Source organism: Somniosus microcephalus, chromosome 8 (genome assembly GCF_052327205.1).
Source record: "Somniosus microcephalus isolate GS21.2 chromosome 8, FLI_Smic_1.0, whole genome shotgun sequence".
In the NCBI taxonomy this organism is placed as follows: domain Eukaryota; kingdom Metazoa; phylum Chordata; class Chondrichthyes; order Squaliformes; family Somniosidae; genus Somniosus; species Somniosus microcephalus.
Window position 1 is genome coordinate 59,279,763 of NC_140994.1, and position 23,986 is coordinate 59,303,748.

The window sequence follows — 23,986 nt, forward strand, 5'->3', positions numbered from 1 at the left end:
CAACTGATTTGTGCACAAGCCTTTAAGTCACCAAAAAAGAACTTCAGCACCAGTCAGACCACTCCATGTAGATTATTGAAACCTTTAACAAGTAAGGAAAAGCACCTAAAATGCACAGAATTGCAGCAACAGCCAGAAGAAATAATACAGCAATTAACCTGTAAGTAGTTCATGATCCCTTTAAATAGAGCTGGAGGGGATCCTTCATGCCATTTTAACATTGTGTTCAGCTGTGCGAGGCTAAGATAGGTGTAGGCTGCTGCGTGGAGCTCCAAAATGGCAGAACTGGCATCAAATCAGCGTTGCACGCTGACTGACGTCATTGGCCGGAATTGTGCCTACCTGGGTGGGTCCGGTGTGGGCGGTGTCCGTGGCAGGTCGCAACCCCGCTGCTGGCTCCATCCCGCTGTTGAAAATGAACATACCTTAATGGGGCCTATTAAGCCCACCCAGCGCGTTTCCCGGCCCATAGAGATAGAGCGGGTCTGGTGACGTCATTCATGACGCGTTTTCAGCTGGGATCTTTAAAGGGACCATGGCCACATTAGATTTGAAGTTTCATCTAACATAGTGCTGTCAGTGTACCTCAGGTTGACAGATGTGGTTCCCGAGCTGCATGAATCCCGTGGCCATGCAGGGAAATTGAAGATGTGGGGGGGAAAAGGCTCTTAAGTGCCTGTAAACTACCTGATAATTATTTCAATTGGGTCGCCTGCCACTGCCAGTCGGGTCAGCTCCACAATGACTGGGAGAAAGGCACGTGGGAGCGAGATGACAGTGGGTTCCCGACCCGCTGCAAAACTAATAACTTTCCCACCCAACCCGCCACCGATTGCGTCTGCTACCAACCCGGAAAATTCTGACCATTATCTGCCTGCTCTGCATGCTGCTGGCAATCGTTAGATGCGCGCATGCAAATTTTTAATTTTTTTATTTTATTCATTTACGGGATATGGGCGTCGCTGGCAAGGCCAGCATTTATTGCTCATCCCTAGTTGCTCTTGAGAAGGTGGTGGTGATCCACCTTCTTCAACCGCTGCAGTTCGTGTGGTGAAGGTACTCCCACAGTGCTGTTAGGTAGGGAGTTCCAGGATTTTGACTCAGCGACGATGAAGGATCGGCGATATAGTTCCAAGTCAGGATGGTGTGTGACTTGGAGGGGATCTTGGAGGTGATGGTGTTCCCATGCGCCTGCTGCTGCCCTTCTGCTTCTAGGTGGAAGAGGTTGCGAGTTTGGGAGGTGCTGCTGAAGAAGCCTTGGCGAGTTGCTGCAGTGCATCTTGTAGATGGTACACACTGCAGCCACGGTACGCTGGTGGTAGAGTAAGTGAATGTTTAAGGTGGTGGATTGAGTGCCAATCAAGCGGGCTGCTTTGTCCTGGATGGTGTCGAGCTTCTTGAGTGTTGTTGGAGCTGCACTCATCCAGGCAAGTGGAGAGTATTCCATCAGACTCCTTACTTGTGCCTTGTAGATGGTGGAAAGACTTTGGGGAGTCAGGAGGTGAGACCCTCGCCATAGAATACCTAGCCTCTGACCTGCTCTTGTTGCTGGTCCAGTTAAGTTTCTGGTCAATGGTGGCCCCCAGGATGTTGATGGTGGGGGATTCGGCAATGGTAATGCTGGTGAATGTCAAGGGTCGGTGGTTAGACTCTCACTTGTTGCAGGTAGTCATTGCCTGGCACTTAAGTGGCAGGTAACATTCGTGTCACACCTCAGCCCAAGCCTAAACACCGTCCAGGTCTTGCTGCATGCGGGCATGGACTGCTTCATTATCTGAGGAGTTGTGAATGGCACTGAACACTGTGCAGTCATCAGCAAACATCCCCATTTCTGACCGTATGTTGGAGGGAAGGTCATTGATGAAGCAGCTGAAGATCGTTGGGCCTAGGACACTGCCCTGAGGAATTCCTGCAGCGACGTCCTGGGGCTGTGATGATTGACCTCCAGCCACCACAACCATCTTCCTTTGTGCTAGGTATGACTCCAGCCAGTGGAGAGTTTTCTCCCCGATTCCCATTGACTTCAGTTTTACTAGGGCTCCTTCATGCCACACTTGGTCAAATGCTGCGTTGATGTCAAGGGCAGTCACTCTCACCTCACCTCTGGAATTCAGCTGCTTTGTCCATGTTTGGACTAAGGCTGTAATGAGGTCAGGAGCTGAGTGGTCTTGGAGGAACCCAAACTGGGAATCAGTGAGCAGGTTATTGGTCAGTAAGTGCCACTTGATAGCACTGTTGATGACACCTTCCATCACTTTGCTGATGATTGAGAGTAGACTGATGGAGCGGTAATTGGCCAGATTGGATTTGTCTTGCTTTTTGTGGACAGGATATACCTGGGCAGTTTTTCACATTGTCGGATAGATGCCAGTATTGTAGCTGTACTGGAACAGCTTGGCTAGAGGCGCGGCTAGTTCTGGGCAAATATGGTGTACGACGCACTTCCCATCGGAAGTGGACACACGCATCGCAGACGCTATTTTGATAGTTTAAGAGGCCTCGTAGTGGCCAAAAAATAGAGCCCAATGTCTCCCCCATGGTAAGCAAGCAATGGGGCCTGGGGTCTGGGAGATCTTTGGGAAGGCTGGGCTTCTCACAGACATAGCCCACCTGAATACCTTTAGAGGAATCTCTCCCCATATATCTTATTTAGCACCAGTTCACTAAAAAGAAAACAGAGCCTCTAAATTCTTAGGCAAATTGCTAATACATACCAAAGTCTAAAATAAACTTTTAAAAAATTGTTCTTTGACAAGCTTTACCGTGAATATCTTGTTTCTATTATTGAGGGTTGATCTCCTCTGACATGCAAACTGAGAAATAGTTGCCACTGGTGAAGCTGATGGCAGATCTGATTGAAGCAGACAGGCCTTCTGCACCTAAGGAAAGAAACAGAGCAGAATCAATTTCATTGCTAGTTCAGGTTAGAGTTTGTGGCTTCTTGTTGGGTTTGCTTGTGTTATCTATTCTATGTCAAATGAACACACATGACATTGTTAGCAGCCAGTAATTGCAGGTTGAAGATTCGTTAACTCAACTAATGAGTACTGAAAAGTCTGTTTGCTGCTTAGTACACCAGTTAAAGAAGATTCTTTGTATTATAGAAACAAATAAATTCATATAGGGTGAATTCTAACAAATCTTTCCCCATTGGTATGGGCAATGATTTCCTCTCGTCTTCAGCATGAAAGAACCAGTCCTAGATAAAGGGTAAGAAACAGCTAAAGACTGGAATCTTAACTTAATTTTTTTTTAATGGATAGCCTACATAAGGAGATGAAGGAGTTATATTGGCCTTTCTGTGTAACAGATGTCACACTGCATAGATCACAGCAAGTCAGAGCATTTATAAGAATAAGGATGTTATTGTCAAGTAATATTATTGGGGACACTGATTTATCACCATTGGGGCTGGCCCTGAAATTTGGGAGCATTGGAAGGTAATCTGGAGTCTGACAGTACACTGGAATGAGGTCTCAGGGTCTTAGCAGTACTTTGAAGTAAATTCTAGAGTGCCTGGAGCACTGAAGTGGGGCCTTCTGGGAACACTGGGAGCTTCTGGGAACAGTGGAGCAGGAGCCCCAAGCACTGGCGAGGGAGGTTCCAGGATCTGGGAATGCGGGCTAGGCATTTTGTGAGCACTGAGAGTTCTCGGATCTGGGAACGTGGTAAAAATCCAGGGAAAGGAATCCTAGAGTGAAGCAAGACTGAAGAAGGTGTTCTGGTGCATTTGGGTGAAGGGTTGGGGGCAAGAGTCTGGCGCAATCCTGCTGGAATCTTGCAGAATTGGTGGGATAATGCTCAGCAGCAGAGAAAAAAGGAGCAGAGATCCCCGAAAGGGGTACAGAGCGGTCAAGCTCTGGCAGAGACCTCCCGCCTCATCTTCCTCCAGGTACACCGGTGCCCATTTGGAGGAATATTCCAAAGAATTTGGTGGTGGTCCTTGCAGGTGGTCTCCCACACTTTGGGCCAGGAGGCTTTCTTGCTGCTGTTTCTGTCAAACGTGCCTAATGTGCGTTGGGCTTTGCAGATAATCAGAACCTGCAAGTACAGGAAGCTTCATTGTTATATCCATGCTTCAAACTCCTTTGGCTGTAAAGCATTTTGGGATGCCCGGAGGTCATGAAATGCACTCTATAAGTGCAAGTTGTTCTTCTTCTTAACAAATCTCTCTCAATTGTTGGGAAACAGCATACTGCCACATAGTGTTATCAAACTAAAACCTACTAATTCAGGTCGCTGGAGAAGCAAAATTGCAGGAGCAAGAATGACTCGGCAGATAAACACAACAAGCATTGTACTTATCTTTATACTATCTGTTTCAATGCAATAATAGTTCTGAGCTCTTAATCAGTTCTCTTCAGCAACTTTTAACCACGAGTCCATCATGGAAAGGTTTATACTAGAACACAGGAACAGGAGTAGGCCATTCAGCCCCTTGAGCCTGCTCCGCTATTCAATCAGATCATGGCTGATCTGCAACCTATACCTGCCTTTGGCTCATATCCCTTAATACCTTTGGTTAACAGAAAGCTATCAATCTCTGATTTAAAATTAACAATTGATCTAGCATCAATTGCTGTTTGCGGAAGAGAATTCCAAACTTCTACCACCCTTTGTGTGTAGAAGTGTTTCCTAATTTCACTCCTAAAAGGTCTGGCTCTAATTTTTAGACTATGCCCCCTAGTATGCCCCCTAGTCCCAGAATCCCCAACCAGCAGAAATAGTTCTACCTACTCTATCTGTTCCCCTTAATTTCTTGAAAACTTCAATCAGATCGCCCCTTAACCTTCTAAATTCTAGGGAATACAACCCTAATTTGTGTAACCTCTCTTCATAACTTAACCCATGAAGTCCGAGTATCATTCTGCTAACCCTACGCTGCACTCCCTCAAAGGCCAATATATCCTTCCTAAGGTGTGGTGCCCAGAACTGCTCACAGTACTCCAGGTGTGGTCTAACCAGGGTTTTGTGTAGCTGCAGCATAACTTCAACCCCCTTGTATGCTAGTCCTCTAGATATAAAGGCCAACATTCCATTAGCCTTTTTTATTATTTTCTGTACCTGTTCAGGACATACATGAGAAATGAATGTCATGGGATCTATCATTAGACACCCAACCCATATAATGGCACAGTTAAATAGAAAATAGAGGAAAAAGCCTGGCTATTATTCATCGGAAAGGTCATCGACCGGAAACGTTAACTTTGTTTCTCTCTCCACAGATGCTGTCTGAGCTGCTGAGTATTTCCAGCATTTTCTGTTTTTATTTCAGATTTCCAGCATCCGCAGTATTTTGCTTTTGTATTAATGTGGCTATTAGTCTCTCCTTATTTTTGTTCTCCAAACTGGTACAAAATAAAATAAAAAAACCTTCACAATGAATCAACAATATCAAAATGGATTTCAATGGTATCAGGGTAACATCTCAGCTGTCAATCAAAATCAGCATGAAAAACCATGGTACTAGCTGAATTAAATACCAATCAACACCTCAGTCGAGTTTCATATATCTAATTAATGCTTGACAACGTATAAACAGATAGCTGGTTGGCCTACCAAACAAAGCACTTGGCCTGCATCCTGCAGACAGTATATGTATGACTTTGACATCATCTTATAAACAAAAGAACTTCCATCGAATACAGTTCAAAGTCATAGACATTTTCCTAATGTAGTTAGAGTTGTCAGAGGAGAAAACCATTAAATTGGATAGCCCCCAAAAACGAATGCGGGGATTGCGATGCGCAATTACCCCACGCCCAGTGTAATGCAGGCAGCATGCCAACTTCGTGCTACCTGTTCATTATAATGATTTCTGCGTGCAACCAGCAATAACCGTGCTGCTCATTGGCTGCACGCATCAGCAGGAGGCCCAATATTGTTGCTTCCTAGCACTACTTAAAGCTAGCCTACACTGCTTAAAGCTAGCCTGCACCTCTTATAGTGAAGGTGCATTGTGGCTGCAGGAGATGCTGACATTATTGGGAATAGTGTGCTGTACACAATCAACAATGGCTGACCATGGGAGACAGCAGGCACCAAGGTTTTTGGATGCTGCCCTGGAGGTCATGGTGGAGCAAGTGGAAAGAAGGAGAGAGGTCCTGTATCCGCTGGGGGGCAGGAGGCCCTCCAGACACACAATGAGAAGGCAGTGGGAACAGTTAGCCATGGAGGTCAATCCCAGGAGTATAGCCCCAAGGATCTGGATACAGTGCCACAAGAAGTTTAATAACCTCAGACGAGTGGTCAAGATCAGTGAATGCTTCTTCAAATGGCATATCCCACCAAATGAACCACTAGCCTCAGCCACTGTTCAATTCACCACATCCCCATCATTCTTGGTGGAAGAGGTGGAAAGAAGGAGAGAGGTCCTGTGTCCTCAGGTGGGCCGGATGCCCTCCAGACACATGCTCAGAAGGCAGTGGCAAGAGATAGCAGAGGAGTTCAATGCCAGAAGTGTAGCCACAAGGACCTGGCTGCAAGTGCAGGAAGAAGATTAATGGTCTCACATGAATTGTTAAGGTCAGTGAATGTATCTTTAAATGCCATATCCTACCAACTGCACCACTAGCCTCATCAACTGCTCAATTCACCACACACCCCCATCACATCCCATCACTCACCTACCAACAATCTCTATCAATCAGGACACATACCCAACATTCATATGCTTCACCTCACCCTTGGTGCATTGGGAATTCTGCCAGAAAGGCACTTGGCACAGGGCTTTGTACAGAGCTTGGAGCCCATCCTTTCCAGCATGGAACTGGTGGCCAACTCCATCAACACACGTGTGGAACCAACCATGATGCAACGTGGTTGCAGTATAAAAGCAGGGAAGTCCTGCTACAGCTGTACATGGTATTGGTGAGACCACACCTTGAGTACTGCATATAGTTTTGGTCTCCTTATTTAAGGAAGGATATACTTGCATTGGAGGCAGTTCAGAGACGATTCACCCGGTTGATTCCTGAGATGAGGGGGTTGACTTATGAAGAAAGGTTGAGCAGGTTGGGTCTATACTCATTGGAATTTAGAAGAATGAGAGGTGATCTTATTGAAACATATAAGATACTGAGGGGGCTCGACAAGGTAGATGCAGAGAGGATGTTTCCCCTCGTGGGGAAAGCTAGAACTCAAGGGTATAGTTTCAGAATAAAGGGTCGCCCTTTTAGAACTGAGATGAGGAGGAATTTCTTCTCTCTGATGGTTGTAAATCTGTGGAATTCTCTGCCCCAGAGAGCTGTGGAGGCTGGGTCATTAAATACATCTAAGGTGGAGATAGACAGATTTTTGCAAGATAAGGGAGTGAAGGGTTATGGGGAGCGGGCAGGGAAGTGGCTTTGAGCCCAAGATCAGCCATCATCTTATTGAATGGCAAAGCAGGCTCAAGGGGCAAGTGGCGTATTCCTGCTCCTATTTCTTATGTTCTTATGTTCTAACATCTGAAGGCCGATGTCTCAGCTTCCATTGCAGCACAATGTCTGAGTGTGGCAGTGGAAGCTCAGACTGCTGTTACCATGGCTGTGGATACCAGTGTTCAAAGGGGCTTCCAGTGCATCACTGCAGTCCGGCAATCTGTTCTCCAATAGATTACTAGGATTGCTGAGGTACCGCCCCTGCTGTGCCCTCTCAGGAAGACAGCATTCATCCTCCCACCCCTGCCACTCCACCAGTGCCCTTGCTGTTGCCAGTCAGCCCAGACTGTTGCCGCCCATGCCGAGATGGTTCAGTCTACAGCCGGGCCTTCTAGGCCCAGAACTGCTCAAAGTCATATTCCAAGGCCATCTGCAATCTCCTCAACTGAAAGCCTTCCACCTGCCATACTGCATCCACTGGGGTAGCACTTTTTAGGAGCACAAGGACAGGCAAAGGCTCACGGAAGCAGGCACTAAAGGAATGCACAAGGGTCATTAGTTTAATTTTGCATGCAATATGGCATGATTTAATTTATAAATTTGGTTTGGGATGTGGCTTTTATTTTTGCATTGTGGCCAAGAGGACAATGTGATGGTCAGTAACAGAAGGAAGGTAAGGAGTGTGGGACTGTTGGTGAATGGGGAGTTAGGATTGAGGTTACTGGTATCGCACTTGAATTAGTTCTTCACATACAGCCTGGGCTGAAAGGAGCAGTCTCGGTTGCAGCCTCCCTTCCTCTTCCTCCTCATCCTGCTCTTCCTCTTCCTCCTACTCCTCCTCAGCTTCTCACCTGATAGGTGGTGGCAAGGTTGTGCAGCATGCAGCATACCACCGCAAATCTTGAGCCCTGCTTAGCCGAGTACTGCACGGCTCCTCCAGAGCGGTCCAGGCAGCGGAATCGTTGCTTCAGCATGCCAATGGTCTGCTCTATCAGATTTCTTGAGGCAGCATGGCTCTCATTGCATGCATGCTGCACACGTGTGCGGGGGTTGTGAACCGGAGTTATGAGCCATGTCGTCAGCGGATAGCCCTTGTCGCCCAGTAGTCACCCTTTAGTTTGCTGTGGTGGCTGAAATACAGCTAGCACAGTGGACTGCCGCAGTACGTATGCATCACTTACATACAGAAAAGGCAATTTTACACACAGAAATGGCACACAGAAATACCTTCTCAGCGAGCATAATGGAACCCATTATGGGGCTAGCTAAAATTCATATAGAAAGATGAATATAGAATTTATCATCAGAAACAGAACAGATCCTCGGGTCCATCGCAATACTCTCAATTTCCTCAAATCGTTCTCAATTAGAATCAGAATTCTCGCTCAAAGTGGTACCAATCACATATGAAACAGCAAGTAGTAAATCCTACTCCTCATATATACCAACAACAAATAAAGAAAGTGAACCACCATTCAACATTAGGTTAGTAGTCACAGGCTTCATCACAAAGAAAAAGTGAATTTGGAATTTCAGCATTTTTCACTAAGTGAATTTACAATTTTACCAGCTGGTATCATATTTCTAAACTGTGTCCTATACTTACGTTATAATTCTTTAATTTATTATTCAGCCAGAAGGTAATATTTTCAACATTTTTGGTTCGCTCTAGTTAAGAACTCTGTACATAATGGGGGTTTTTTCTGGTGCGCCCTTCATCTTTTCCATTATATTTAAAATATGGTATTGTTGCCTTGTGATGCATGGCACCAGATGGTTTGTGCAGTGAGCTAGATTAGAGTTGATAGCAGTTGTCTGTAATATATTTTTAGCATGAAGACAGGCTGCCACTTGCATGAAGATGTCAGCTCACTCGTTTATCAAGTGTGCTGATTTCAGAAAAAGTTACCAGCAACTCTCCAAAAAAATTGCTGATCATATTTCAGATTGCACACTTGATTTTGCACACGGCAGAAGGCTTCAGAAAATGCTACTACAATTCAACTAGGATGCAGCAATCATCTCCCCCTTTGTTATAAGATTAATTAAAAACAACATCAAAAATGTTGTTGCAGGTTGCAGGTTTGATGATCAGCAGATTCGGGCTCTTGCAGCATGTGATATATACTTTTGACATTCCTGGGCAGATGCCCAAGTAAAACTGCCAGCACGGGCTCGACGGGCTGAATGGCCTCCTTCTGTGCTATAACCATTCGATGATTCTAAAAACAAGAGTGCCACCTTCCACTAGGGTAGAAATGTGATTACTGGTGCTTCATCCCTGCTTGAACAGGAAGCAACAGAGGAATCAGAAGTTGTGGAGTGGGCTGCCCCACCTGCTTGTTCTCCTACTCAGCTACAACGACAAAAAGAGAGAAGCTGGATGAACGCCAGACCATAATGTGGTCTGTACAGTTCTACTATGTATGCAATTATGTCAACTTAAGCATTGCCTGTAATTGGAAGTGATAAGCTCAATGATGTGGCTTTCAACCCTTTTAGTGTTCCTGATTATTGAGCAGCCTCAAAATGCAGTAACTGAATTATTTTTATGTTGGTTTAACACTTTGCAGTTTTCATTTGTGCTTGAGACATTATGGCATTTAACTTCCTTGTTACAGCCAAGTTACTTGGAAGCGTTACCACCAAGACACAGTCCAAATGTTTCACCGTTTCTCACAAATAAAATATATAAATTGGAATCACACCCAATAGGAAAAGTAGGATTATTTGCTCTGGAGTCTGGACTTCCAGCTAAAGGTTTAATGATGTATACAACAGAGAGAGGACACAATAGGGCTGATTTTCCACCCTCCCTTTCTGCTGGGCGCAAGTCAGGTGTTGTGCACGCAAAGTGTGCTCTGCCAGCCCTGGATTAAGCTTTTCTGTATTTGTGGGTTTAGGCTGTTACCCTCAGCACAATGTATCCCTGCCACAGTGCCTGGAATAGGGGAGAGGCCGGATGTGTGGCCTTCTGTGGGAAAACAGCAGCCAGAAGTCCTTCAGCCTCACAGTTGTTCTCGGGTAGCATTAAGAAAAGGTACGTGCCTTTTTCCTGACTCTAACTTCTTTCTGCCTGCCTCACCTTAGAGGCTTCAATCTAAGTGGGGCTAGGCCTATGGCCCAGTTGTCCTTGGCATCCAACCAGCATCCTGAGAGCAAACTGAAGTAAGAGGTGCCATTATGTCACTCCCACCAATTTGAAATCTTGCATCTGCCCCAGCCCATTCTCTGAGGAAATCCTGGAAATTCCAAGGTCTTCGCCCCCTTTTCCCTCTGCTTTGCACCTGGACAATAAACATTTCCCAGACACAAAGCAAAGATGTGTTTAAAGACACAAGAAAAAAATCAGTCTGTTTCAACATTTAACTTTATCTTGCAACAGAGTGAACCCTGCCATATTAAAATTCACAATCAATGTACTTGAAGTCTTTGTATCATTTATTAGTTTTAATAAACTACAAGAGAAGTTAATAGAAGAAGTAGGGTTTAAAATTATTACTGCATGATACTTATCTCAGCTTGTTGATTTTACAACAGAGCTAGCTCAGGTCAACATGATCATAATACTGTACAAGCAAGGATTCCTAACTATATTCAATAATTTTTTCACTTCAAACATTTGATAGAGATGTTTAAAATCATGAAGGATTTAGATAGAGTAAATAAAGAGACACTGTTTCCAATAGCTGAAGGGTCGATAACCAGATAGCACAGATTAAAGGTGATTGGCAAAAGAACCAGAGGCGACATGAGGAAAAACATTTTTACGCAACGAGTGGTTAGGATTTGGAATGCACTGCCTGATAGGGTGGTGAATAGTAGCCTTCGAAAAGGAATTGGATAAATATTTGAAGTGAAAAAATTGCAGGGATATGGGGAAAGAGCGGGGGAGTGGGACTAACTGGATTGCTCTTCGAAAGAGCCAGCGATGATTCCAGGGGCTGAATGGCCTCCTTCTGTGCTGTACTAGTCAATGATTCTAAATCATATATATCGGGAAGTGTTTTTCTGAAACATTTTGATGAATTTTAAATCCTATTGGAATACATGAAATAAATGGTAATGTTCATTCAAATGGTCACTCTCTCTCTCTCTCTCACACACACACAGTTTTTGTCTTTAATTGCTTCCCATTCTACAGTGCCATCACATGGTTGTATTTATAGACAGCATATCATTTATTTCACAGCATAGAAATGATCTTGAATGACATTATTTTTTTATATCTTTCTTTTGCAAAATGTTATATTTATTCAAAGTAGCATCAAGACCCATAAATGAATAGAGGCACTGGTGTGCTTAAATATGTATATTGGTTACCCCTTTGTCTCTGGAAATATACAGAAAAAGTTGCATAATGAGGGTGCATTTGGAAGAATGTCTTTTTGGGATTTCTTATTAGTGAAGATTCGTTACTTCAGAAAGGATGGTACATCACAGAGTCTTATAAATAGGGTGTAATGTACATAAAATAAGTATACAAGGGTGTTGCAAAGTAATGTATAATCCAGTTAATAGTCTCAAGACAATTTGCCGGATTTTGCACTCAGTGGCGAACGAATGGTGCCAGCCGTTCGTTAAACTTGCACTTACCGATAGACTTTCTTTGGACTTTTGTACTGGAAGTTCCTCTCAGCCAACCATCAAAACAGCACAGTGCCCTCTGCAGGGCAACTGGGACCTGTGCGAGCAGGTCAAGCAACTGTGTATCTCCTTAACCAATCAGACTGAGGAATCGTCAATGACCAACACAGTGTCTGAACCAGGAAGTGTCAGTTAGAAATGTAATTCAATGTCAAATCAGGTACAGATACTGAAATAAAGAGAGGGAAAGAAAGATTGGATTAAGAGAGAGAGATAAAGGAGACAGAAAGAAAAAGTAAAAAAAGTTAAATTAAAAGAAAATCTCCAACAATAATTAAAATCTGAAGGAATGAGACTCCACCACCACCACAACAACAACTTGTATTTATATAGCACTTTTAACATAGCATTAAAATAAAATTTGACACCGAGCCACATAAGGAACTATTAGGGCAGATGAAAGAGATAGGTTTTAAGGAGCGTCTTAAAAGGAGGAAAGAGAGATAGCGAGGCGGAGAGGTTTAGGGAGGGAATTCCAGAGCTTAGGGCCTTGCCAGCTGAAGGCATGGCCTCCAATGGTTGAGCAATTAAAATCGGGGATGCTCAAGAGGCCAGAATTGGAGGAGTGCAGATATCTCGAAGGGTTGTAGGGCTGGAAGAGATTACAGAGATAGGGAGGGGCAAGGCCATGGAGGGATTTGAAAGCAAGGATGAGAATTTTAAAATCGAGTTGTTGCTGAACTGGGAGCCAATGTAGGTCAGCGAGCACAGGGGTGATGGGTAAATGGGACTTGGTGCGAGTTAAGACATGGGCAGCTGAGTTTTCGATGACCTGAAGTTTATGGAGTGTAGAAAGTAGGGGCTGGCCAGGAATGCGTTGGAATAGTCAAGTCTAGAGGGGTAATAAAGGCTTGGATGAGGGTTTCAGCAGCAGAGGAGCTGAGGCAGGGACAGAGTTGGCCGATGTTACGGAGGTGGAAACAGACGGTCTTAGTAGTGGCGCGGATGTGTGGTTGGAAGCTCATCTAGGGGTCAAATTTGACACCAATGTTACGAACAGTCAGGTTCAGCCTCATACCGTTACCAGGAAGAGGGAAGTAGTCGGTGGCTAGGGAATGGAGTTTGTGGCAGGGACCGAAAACAGTGGCTTCAATCTTGCCAATATTAAGTTAGAGGAAATTTCTGCTCAGGCAGTATTGGATGTTGGATAACCAGCCTGACGATTTAGAGACAGTGGAGGGGTTGAACGAGGTGGTGGTGAGGTAGAGCTGGGTGTCGTCAGCGTACATCTGGAAACTGACGCTGTGTTTTTGGATGATGTCACCGAGGGGTAGCACGTAGTTGAGAAATAGGAGGGGGCCGAGGATAGACCCTTGGGGGACACCAGAGGTAATGATGCAGGAGTGGGAAGAGAAGCTATTGCAGGTAATTCTCTGGCTATGACTGGATAGATAAGAATGGAACCAGGCGAGTGCAGTCCCACCCAGCTGGACGACAGTGGAGAGGCGTTGGAAGTGGATGGTGTGGTCAATCGCGTCAAAGTCTGCAGACAGTCGAGAAGGACGAAGAGGGTTAGTTACCTTTATCATAGTCACATCGGATGTCATTTGGTGGTGAATGTCTAAACCAGTTGTCCCCCATATCCGTTCAAGTTGCGTCCCTTGGGCTTAAGGGAGTGGAGATAATGGCCTTACCAGGGCGAATGACCAGGGTGAGAGAGAGCAATGGCTTTAATGGGGATTAGGGCATCAAATGTGAGGAGGACACAAAGACCCTGAAAAGCGATATAGACAGGTTAAGTGAGTGGGCAATAAGGTGGCAGATGGAGTATAATGTGAGGAAATGTGAGGTTATTCACTTTGGTAGGAAGAATAGAAAAACAGAATATTTTTTAAATGATGAGAAACTATTAAATGTTGGTGTGCAGAGAGATTTGGGTGTCTTCATACAGGAAACACAGATAGTTAGCATGCAGGTACAGCAAGCAATTAGGAAGGCAAATGACATGTTGGTCTTTATTGTAAGGGAGTTGAAGTACAAATGTAAGGAAATCTTACTACAGTTGTACAGGGCTTTGGTGAGACAACACCTGGAGTACTGTGTAGAGCTTTGGTCTCCTTATCAGAGGAAGGACATACTTGCTTTGGAGGCGATGCAGCGAAGGTTCACTAGATTGATCCCTGGGATGAGAGGGTTGTCCTATGAGGAGAGATTGAGTAGACTGGGCCCATACTCTCTGGAGTTTAGAAGAATGAGAGGTGATTTCATTGAAACATATAAGATACTGAGGGGGATTGACAGGGTAGATGCTGGGAGGTTGTTTCCCCTGGCTGGACCATCTAGAACTAGGGGGCATAGTCTCAGGATGAGGGGTCAGCCATTTAGGACTGAGGTGAGGAGAAATTTCTTCACTCAGAGGGTTGTGAATCTTTGGAATTCTCTACCTCAAAGGGCTGTGGATGTTGAGTCATTGAGTATATTCAAGGTAGAGTTAGATAGATTCTTGGACTCTAGGGGAATCAAGGGATATGGGGATCAGGAGGGAAAGTGGATTTGAGGTCAAAGATCAGCCATGATCTTATTGAATGGCGGAGCAGGCTTGAAGGGACGTGTGGCCTACTCCTGCTCCTAATTCTTATATTCTTATACTCTATTGTTCTTTAAGGCGGAGTTGAGGGTGCAGTTGAGCAGATCAGTAGCTGCAGAAATATCATGGTGAATGGAGGGCCAAAGGCTGAACTGTTTGGATTTCGGAAGTGCAGTTGTAAGTGAATTTGGAGAGAGTTTTTTCCAGGTGCGGACACTGAAGGAAGTAGGGTTGGGAGGGGAAGGGGGGTGTGGGTGGAGAGCGATAAAAGGAAGTGATCAGAGATGGCCTTATCTGTAAGTGACACGATGGGAGTAGCGAGGCCACGTGAGATGGCAAGGTCGAGGGGGTGTCCGTGAATATGGGTTGGGGAGGTTATATGGAGGGAGAGATTAAGGGAGGATAGGAGGCTAGTGAACTCAGAGGAGAGCGAGCATGATGAATTGAGATGGAGGCTGAAATCACTGAGGATGAGAAGTTGCTTGTGCAAAGGCTGAGGGAGGAAAGCAATGAAGATATCTCGGTGAGAAAATCTTTATGGTACTTGGGTGGACGGTAGAGAATGAGGATTTTAAATGAGGGGCGCGAGGGAGGGAACAATGTGAGAGGCTAAAAGGAGGAGAAAGTGCCAGAGGAGTAGGGGGGCAGACCAAGGTGTGATTTGGTGTTAAGAGCCACAACACCACCGCGACGCTCTGGGCGGGGCAAGTGGTGGAAGGTATAGCCAGGCGGGGAGGCTTCATTTAGGGGGAAGGTGTCATCACCCCTCAGGCAGGTTTCAGTCAAGGCTATTGTAGTGCATGTACCTTTAAGAGAGAACTACTTTTACAGCTCCTGTATACTGTAGTACCGGCAGTGACCGCACCTGTATACAAGCCTTGAGCATGTCTCTGTACTGTTAGTCTTTAGACTACCCTCCTCCAGTAAACACCTGTTGATTGTTAAGTTACAGCCTCCGTCTAGTTATTTGAAAACATCATACTTAAAGAATCACGGATTCAACAGCTATGAAGTCGATGCAATCATTTACAATAAGCTCATGGATGGCAAGGATCTTGTTCACAAGTGAACGGACATTCTGGAGGGAGATGCGGAGAGAGGCGGTGACACTAATCCACTGGCAGAGTCCATATGGTCAGCACTGGGAGGGGCGAGTCGAATGGGAAAGGGATTGGCAAGATTAGCCCCCAGCGGGTGCACTGGGCGGGAAGGTCAGCGAGAGAGTAGGATGGGGCAGTTGGAGTTGCTGCTCGTAAGGACGCAGTGAGCCGTGCCTTGATCGGCCCTTTGGAGGATGCCAAAAAAGGCACAGAGGGAAGCTGTAGGCTTATCTAAGAGGGAGTCAAGCCTGGGATGGCAGCAGAAGAGTAGGAAGGCCAAGGAGTGTTGAAGGGTTGAGGTAGAGATTTGGAAGCGCAGAGTACCCTAAAGGGGAGAAATAAATATAGGCATGACGACAAGAGAAACCGGTCTAGGAGGAGTAAAGAGAAAAGAAGTAAAAAAGGGGGAGAAAATGTAGAAATAGAAGTGATGGGCTTGGGTTTGGAGCGGCAGCCAAAACAGCCTGGTTATGTAGCAATTATTAGGATACCTATATCCTGGTAGTAAATGGGGAATAGAAAGGAGACAATAGGAGGGAGTCCAGGGTTAAAGTCAGAGATCCCGTGGTGGGATAAAGATGACATATGTAGGGTGGAGTCGGCATGTTGTCCAAGTTCAGAGACAGGTGTGGTGAGTGATTGAAGTCCAGAAGCTATTTGAAGAGTAGAGTATCGGAGGACGCACTTGTTAAAGTTCATTTTTCATGCCAGAGACGTAGTTTGGCAGTAATTAAGACTTATCACACGGTTAAAAGGATACTTACACTGGAATAGACAAGCCCTAACTTTTTATGGAGCGTTTAGTGAGTACATATATCAGGTAAGTACAGCAACTTCACACTGTTCCATCTATTTCAAGAACGAGTCTCTTGGTGAGATACTAACGTGCAACTTCTGGAGGAGCAGGGCATCTCGGACAGCAACTTCCTGATTTACACATTTAACGGCGCATGTTCAGTCACTGGAAGTTGCTGTCCGATTTACAAATCAATAAAGGTGAGTGATGGCTGCCTCACCGTTATTTTTAACCGCAAAATCCGGCCCTTGAATTTGTAAATGCAATTTGAATCCTGGGATTGGATTCAAGCTCTTAACCCAAGCTTTTAACTCCCTCCCACATATTTCTTAATTTAGACAACTAATATTTTCACAATGCAACATAATATGTAATGGTTACAAAATGTTGATTTTAAGTGTATTAACCAAAACTACAAAGTTGAGGTTAATATAATGTAGGAGAAAAGGTATAACAATTGACAAGGATGTTGAATTTGAAAGGTTACAAAATTGTGCCAGGATTATCCTCCCACCATTTAACACCAAGCTGTCTCACTAAACCAAGTGAGTCAGTTAGGTCTTATGAGGCAGCTAAATATATATTTTTTTGTTTAAAGTGCCAGTTCTTACAACATTGTTTCACCTTGTATGATGATGAATAGAGAGCTAAGCTTCAACACTATTGCTCAAACTGAGTTTTCACCTCTGCCAAGCAAGCTGATATCCATGTGGTTAGATATAGCTTCTACATTTCACACTCTTGAGTGCTTCAACAACAGGAGCACTGGGAGCCCTGGGTGTAGCACAGCCAAATGCAACACAACGCTTCCTCTAGTCAGCTCCAAAAATACACCTTAAATCCCTATGCTGCATCAGTGGAAATTTATTGACTTCCCACAGAAAGCTGCCCTTGCGGCCTCTCTGAGTGAGATTGCCAATTAAATGCAAATTTGTGTAAAATTCTAGGACATTGTTTTGTGGGGCTATGCCTACTGAGAACTGGGTCAAGAACACCCAAGCTCATTTTAACGCGGTCCTTACAGCCAACTAATTTTCATTCCATCCGAGCTGGATGGAAACACAGCTTCTAGCGGTGACTCTCATCATCAATATCATCTAATGCGATTGCGACATTTTGGGATTTTTAAAATAATTTTTTTCTTCACGGCAAGGATTGTGTGATTGAGTTATGTTTAAGGGCTGTATTTAAAAACAAAATTAATTTGCACAGATCTAAAAACAAAAGCCAAAGGCTGCTGGCATTGAATACGTGTGCTGAAACCAGAAGACCCAGTGTCGTGGAATTCACAACTGATGCCATGAGGACCAATTGGTTTATCCCCAAGCCATTTATCAGGGGGGCTTCCCAATCATCTGGAGAACAGCATTATACGTCCTCTTTAAACTCACATCCTAAGGGGGGAGGACGAGTAGCCGGTTTTACTGACAGGCCAAAAAGCAAAATACTACACATGCTGGAAATCTGAAATAAAAACAGAAAACGCTGGAAACACTCAGCAAGAACAGGCAGCATCTGTGGAGCGAGGAAGGTAGCGATAACATTTCAGGTCAATGACCCTTTGTCAGAGCCCTTAAACAGGGTTTGCGATACACTTCCCACAAAGTAACGCAGGCGGAGCAGGAGTAGCTCCGAGGAATTTCCCAGCCTAAGCCTGAAGCTGGAAGCTAAAAATGCCAGAACTCATTTTTTGCAGTTACAAGCAATCTGAACAAAAGGTAATGTCAAAAACGAGTAAGACAGCCCAAGAAAGGGACAGAGCAGATGTTTTTTTTTTCCCCCATAGTTACAAGGAGACAAATGAGATTAAACGAAGTAAGTGGAGTTCCCTTTGGCTATTACTCTGTATGTTCACTTGGTATCTGTGAAATAAAGCAGCTTAATGATTGGTACCTGGCCTCATCTCAGCAAATGTTCAAGTCCACCTTTGATAAGATTTGTAATGCGCATGTGATGTACATGTGAAAGACACAGGCCGAAATTTTCCAGGGGGGTCAGTGGGCGGGATCGCTGGCAGGTCGGGTGGAGAAATTAGATTTTTTTGGCAGCTGGTCGGGAACTTGCTGTCATCCTGCCACAACACGCCTTTCCCAATGGCATGTCTGAGATCTCGGATCGGACCCGACCCGTAGAGGCGGGCGACCCAATTAAAGCAATTATTGGTTTGTTGACAGACCCTTAATAATGGTTTTAACCTTACCTTTTCACTTTAACTGCTCGTCCACGGGGTCCACGCTGCTTGTGGACCACGTCTGTTAACCTGAAGCGGGAGTTGAATGGCCATTAAATCAGCTGATTAGTTGACAGTTTGAAATATACTATAAAAGCTCCCACCTCACAGCTGTTCACTTTCCAAGCACAGAAGCTGTTGCTTACTCCATTTGGAACACAGATTGAGCTTTATGCAGCCTCCAAGTGTTTGGAGCAAACTCTTCATCCAGTGTCACCTCATTAGAACAACCTCTCGCACCATTGACAGATCGCTTCTGTCATCTCAACTTCACCTGCCACCTATTCCATCATCATGGGTACTGTTTTCACCTTGGTCCTCAGAATCTGACCACGATCAGCCCCAACACCAGCAGCACCAGCAGCACTAACAACAACACCAACCTTCTCCGCAATCACTTTATGCTGTACACGACACAGGGCATCAGTACCCGAGCACATTACTGTCCGGGAGGCCAGGGATGGCTTGACCATGGCCAGATTTACTTCACTTAATGCTGTACACCCTGGCTGCCACATGATGTGCCAGGTTGGCACCACCCCACACAAACACCATAAATCTTCCCTACAATGCCCAAACCATTCCTTTCACACTCATCACCATTGCAGGGGGTACCATTATGTCTCACCATTCACTGCAAATCACCTAGCCACTTCCAAAGGAGCACACAAATCTGTCCAAGAACATAAAGTGTTGAAAATAAAGGTTTCAATGTTTGACACATATGTGTAAACAGAAACTTTACATGAACATTGCATAAAACACCCAAGTGCCTACCTTGTGTGTTGTTAGTTGGTATGATTGCACTAGGATGAGGGTGAGTGTGAGGGGTGTCTAGTGAGATGGGGAAGTGATAATGTAGATAGAGAGAGAGGGATGGATGGAGGTGCAAGGTAAGTTGGTGTGAGTAAGGATGTGCAGGAGTACAGTAGGGAAGGCAGGGTGATGGGGATGTGATGAGAGGCACAGCAGGATGAAGGTGAGTGTGGCTTTGTACTAACGTTTCCTGATCTAATGAGATCATTGAGAGGTTTGCGCCACTGCACCCAGGTCCTCCTGATGACAGCCCTGCTTGTGACCTCCTCTGCAATGTGCAACCAGGCTGTCTTGGTGTCCTGGGGAGGTCTCTTCTGCCCATCGGAAGGGAAGAGGACCTCCCTAGGTGCTGTGACTCCCCCATAAGCATATGGAGGGAGTCATGGCAGAACTTGAGTGCAGCCCTGCATCTCTGTGCAGTGATTGTCAGTGTTTGCAGCACTTCAATGCTGTAGAGCACTGACAGCACAAATGTCAAAAGTAAGGTGGCCATGGTCCCCTTAAAGGAAACCAGCTCAAGACGCATCATGAATGACGTTACCACACCCGCCCCATCTAATTGGGCCGGGAAACGCACTGGGCGGGCTTAACAAGCCCCATTGAGCTAAGTTCATTTTAGGCAGCGGGGCCATGACCTGCCACTGACCCCAGCCGCACCGGACCCGCCGAGGTGAGCAAAATCTTGGCCACAATATCTAGTTTAGATTACCAAAAGGTCCTAATGTTACACCCCTGGATTATGCTACTGTATAGTTAAATCTTGACCATTATGGGCAAATCGCTAAACGCAATGGCCCGGAATTTGTGGTCAGCGGTGAAGCAAAGGCATTCGCCACTGGCCCGGAAGTAAGCTTCGCACAAAGATCTCGCGATCTCTGTGTCGAGAAGTTCGGGTTTTCCAATGTGTAATGTGTAATTCAAATCAACGTAGTATAGTGGGGATCCCCTTGTGCGAGCTGCTGTGACGTCAACAAGCTGTCTAAGCAAAAGCAGAATTCTCACAGACAGCGAACAAGGAAGTGAGTAAGCCCTTAAAATTCTAACTTTTTAAAATTGTTAGAGAGAGCAAAACAAAGATTGGGGCTCTCACATGGGGAAAAGGCAAACCTGAAATAAAGATGAACACATTTTTAAAAACATTTTCTTTTAAAAGTTTCTTAAAAATTTATTAAAATGGATAAATTTGTCACTGCACAAAATTTAAGTGAGTTTTTCAGGCCCATAACCTTTGTTTGGCAGTCAATACGCTGTTAAAACTCCAGTTACACCTAATCCAAAGGGTCTAACTTTTAGTGGGGAATTTAACAGTGTAATTACTGCGGAAGAGCTGAAGTTTTTGTCAGTTTCCATGATTTGAGAGATTTCACTGATTGCCGGCTCTGTGGTGGGGTGGGGGGCAGCACAGCCTGTGGAGGAGCTGTGAATGACAGATTGCAACTTCAGGATTTTCGCATTAGGCTGCGCATGCGCTAAATGCTGAAGTTGCAGTCAGTTTCAGAGGCGAAATGGCGACGAATGCTGCCAGTTCACAGTCATCAGGACTGCAAATTCTGGGCCAAGATGCTCAAACCACTTACGGGAGTGTTCAGCACCACTGTAGACAATACCTAAGGTAGACCCTAAACTTGGAACACCATGATACTTTTCTCTTAAATAAAAACAGAAAATGCTGGAAATACTCAGCATCTGTAGACAGAGAAACAGAGTTCACGTTTCAGGTCGATGACCCTTCATCAGAACTGGAAAAAGTTGGAGATGTAACAAGTTTTTAAGCAAGTGTAGGGGCAGGGAGAGGGGGGAGGGGAGGAAAGAACAAAAGGGAAGCTCTGTGATAGGGTGGAAGGCAGGAGAGATTAAGAGACAAAAGGGATGATGGTGCAAGGATACTTTTCTCTTTGTTGACGATGTCACCCACAGCAGAGTTCCCAAATTAAAGACAATAATGACCAATTATTGTAAATAACAATAGACAGAATTGGACAGTGGGTGGACAAATGAGTAGATCTATTCAGCAATTCTCTCCAGAAACAAAAGCTGTATGTATGTTACTCCCCTCTACTTTAGAAGCATAATTATTCAGCTGCTTGCCTTGGTAACAATATACAAGCATTCTAGCAAAACAAGTAGCAGCATAGATAGCTGGTGGAAGAACACTCAACCATGTTACCTGCAGTAACTTTAGAGTTCTTCAAAACCTCTGCCAATCCTTTTCTTGCTTCCAGACTCAGTGGAATCCAAACCTAAGTGAACTAAACGAGGATGAAATAATTGTCGTCTTTAACAGGAGAGAGGTGAGCCTGATTGTTAGTCTTCTACGAGGGTATGATCTGATGCAACCACAAGAACAGCCAGCATGCAAGTCTGACTTCTGTGTCTGTGCCAGGAATACAGCTGCACCTACTGCAGCTGCACCTCCACGTTCTATATTAATCCAAGACCTCGTATACGAACAGCGATGGCTCACACAGCACCTGTTTTGCCATTGAACCTCTCTCCCAGCAGAACCATTTATACAGAAGTTGCATTGCAGGATGAGCCATCGCTTGTTGAATCCAAGGGTTATTAAAACATACACTAAGCTTCACTCATTTGTCGTTATCCCAGTATAATTCCTCTTGGCTACCACCAACCCACCCGCAGTAACCATCAGGGTCAAGCTTGCTTTTTAAAGTTAGCCAGGGCTGTGAAACTGTGAAATGTTTAAGAGTCTCCAAACTGGTACTGAGAAATACACATAGATAGAGTTTCTGGGGGTGATTTTTGTCTGCTGCAAAATGTGGCAGCAGGCAGACAATTAAAATAAAAATACCACTCACTGACCACCTGAGGCTTGACCGATTCAATTTTCGAGTGAGCCTCAAAATGAGCAGGCAGTGGTCCCGCCAGAAGCAGGCAGGAACTTTATTACAATTTTAAATTGGGGTCCTACGCGGTTGCAGGACCCAATGCACTTTTCAGGTACCAATGCGCAACAATAACTTGCATTTATATAGCGCCTTTAACATAATAAAAGGTCCCAAGGCACTTCACCTAAGAAAGAAAGATCAGAGTATTTTCTAAATGGCGAGAAGTTGGAACTGTGGTGGAGCGGAGAGATTTAGGGGTCCAAGTGCAGAAATCACTAAAAACTAGCGGACAGGTACAAAACATATTTAAAAAGGCTACTGGAATGTTAGCCTTTATCGCAAGAGGGCTGGAATACAAAGGGGTGGAAGTTATGCTACAGTTGTATGAAGCTCTGGTTAGACACCATCTGGAGTAACTGCGTTCAGCTCTGGGCACCGCATCTCAGGAAGGGTATATTGGCCTTGGAGGGGGTGCAGCTCAGATTCACCAGAATTATACCAGGGCTAAAAGGGTTAAATTATGAGGACAGATTGCATAGATTAGGCTCGTATTCCCTTGGGTATTGATCTAGTTGAGGTGTTTAAGATGATTAAAGGAATTGATAGGGTAGACAGAGAGAAACTACTTCCTCTGGTGGGGGAGGCCAGAACAAGGGGGCAGTGATGTGCCTCAATAATTCCGAGACTCGAAGGTAGCAGAACAAAACAAGGCTTTTATTAACTTAGAACGAAACACGTAAGCGAGAGAGATGTCGTCCTTCTGGAGATTGGGGCTAGACTGAAGCTAGCTTACAAACGGGGCCAGGTATGGGCGGAGCCCTACACACAGCACATTCCAGCACATTCCAGTATACAATACAGCACATTCCAGTACACAATACAATGAGGTCTGGGGGAAGGGAAATGACACTGAAACCGATCTCAGTCACAGGCAGTGATGAATGGAAATATTTCATCACATTCACCCCTTCTATAGATTTAGTCTGTTCGGGGGTTTGATAGTCCTCTGCGACCGACGTGGGTGTCGGCTGGGTGTCCCCGGTAGCCTCCTGGGTCTCTGCCGGGGGTGCCGCCAGGGTTGTTGAAGGGGTAGTTGGTGGGGGTGCCGTTGGTCGGTGTTCTTCCGGGGGTGATGAAAGAGTAGTGGGTGGGTAAGAGTTGCTGTGATCGTCGTTGCCGCTATTGCCGTGGTTGTTGTCGATGCCGGCTGGGGCGACGTCTTTTATGGACACGGTGTCCTCCCTTCCGTCGGCGTGCCGGACATATGCGTATTGGGGGTTGGCGTGGAGTAGGTGTACTGGCTCCATGAGAGGGTCCGTCTTGTGGCCCCTCACATGCCTTTGCACGAGTACCGGACCTGGGGTGGCGAGCCATGACGGCATGGATACGCCTGAGGTGGATTTCCGGGGAAAGACAAACATTCGTTCATGAGGCGTGGTATTAGTGGCCGTACACAATAGCGACCGTATCGAATGGAGCACATCCGAGAGGACTTCCTGCCAGCGGGAGATAGGGAGGCCCTTGGTCCTTAGAGCTAGAGTGACTGCTTTCCATACTGTCCCGTTCTCTCGCTCCACTTGGCCGTTACCCCGGGGGTTGTAGCTGGTGGTACGGCTCGTGGCGATCCCCCTGGACAGCATGTACTGGCGTAGCTCTTCACTCA

General features: G+C 45.3%; 1 protein-coding gene across 1 annotated transcript in view; it reads right to left on the reverse strand.

The window, feature by feature from the left end:
* dntt (deoxynucleotidyltransferase, terminal) overlaps positions 1 to 23,986 on the reverse strand; it is a 656,785-nt gene that overhangs the window by 579,730 nt on the left and 53,069 nt on the right. Inside the window, exon 3 of the mRNA XM_085994757.1 lies at positions 2,763 to 2,879. Coding sequence (XP_085850883.1) covers positions 2,763 to 2,879 — 117 coding nt within the window. The remainder of the gene's footprint in view (positions 1 to 2,762; positions 2,880 to 23,986) is intronic.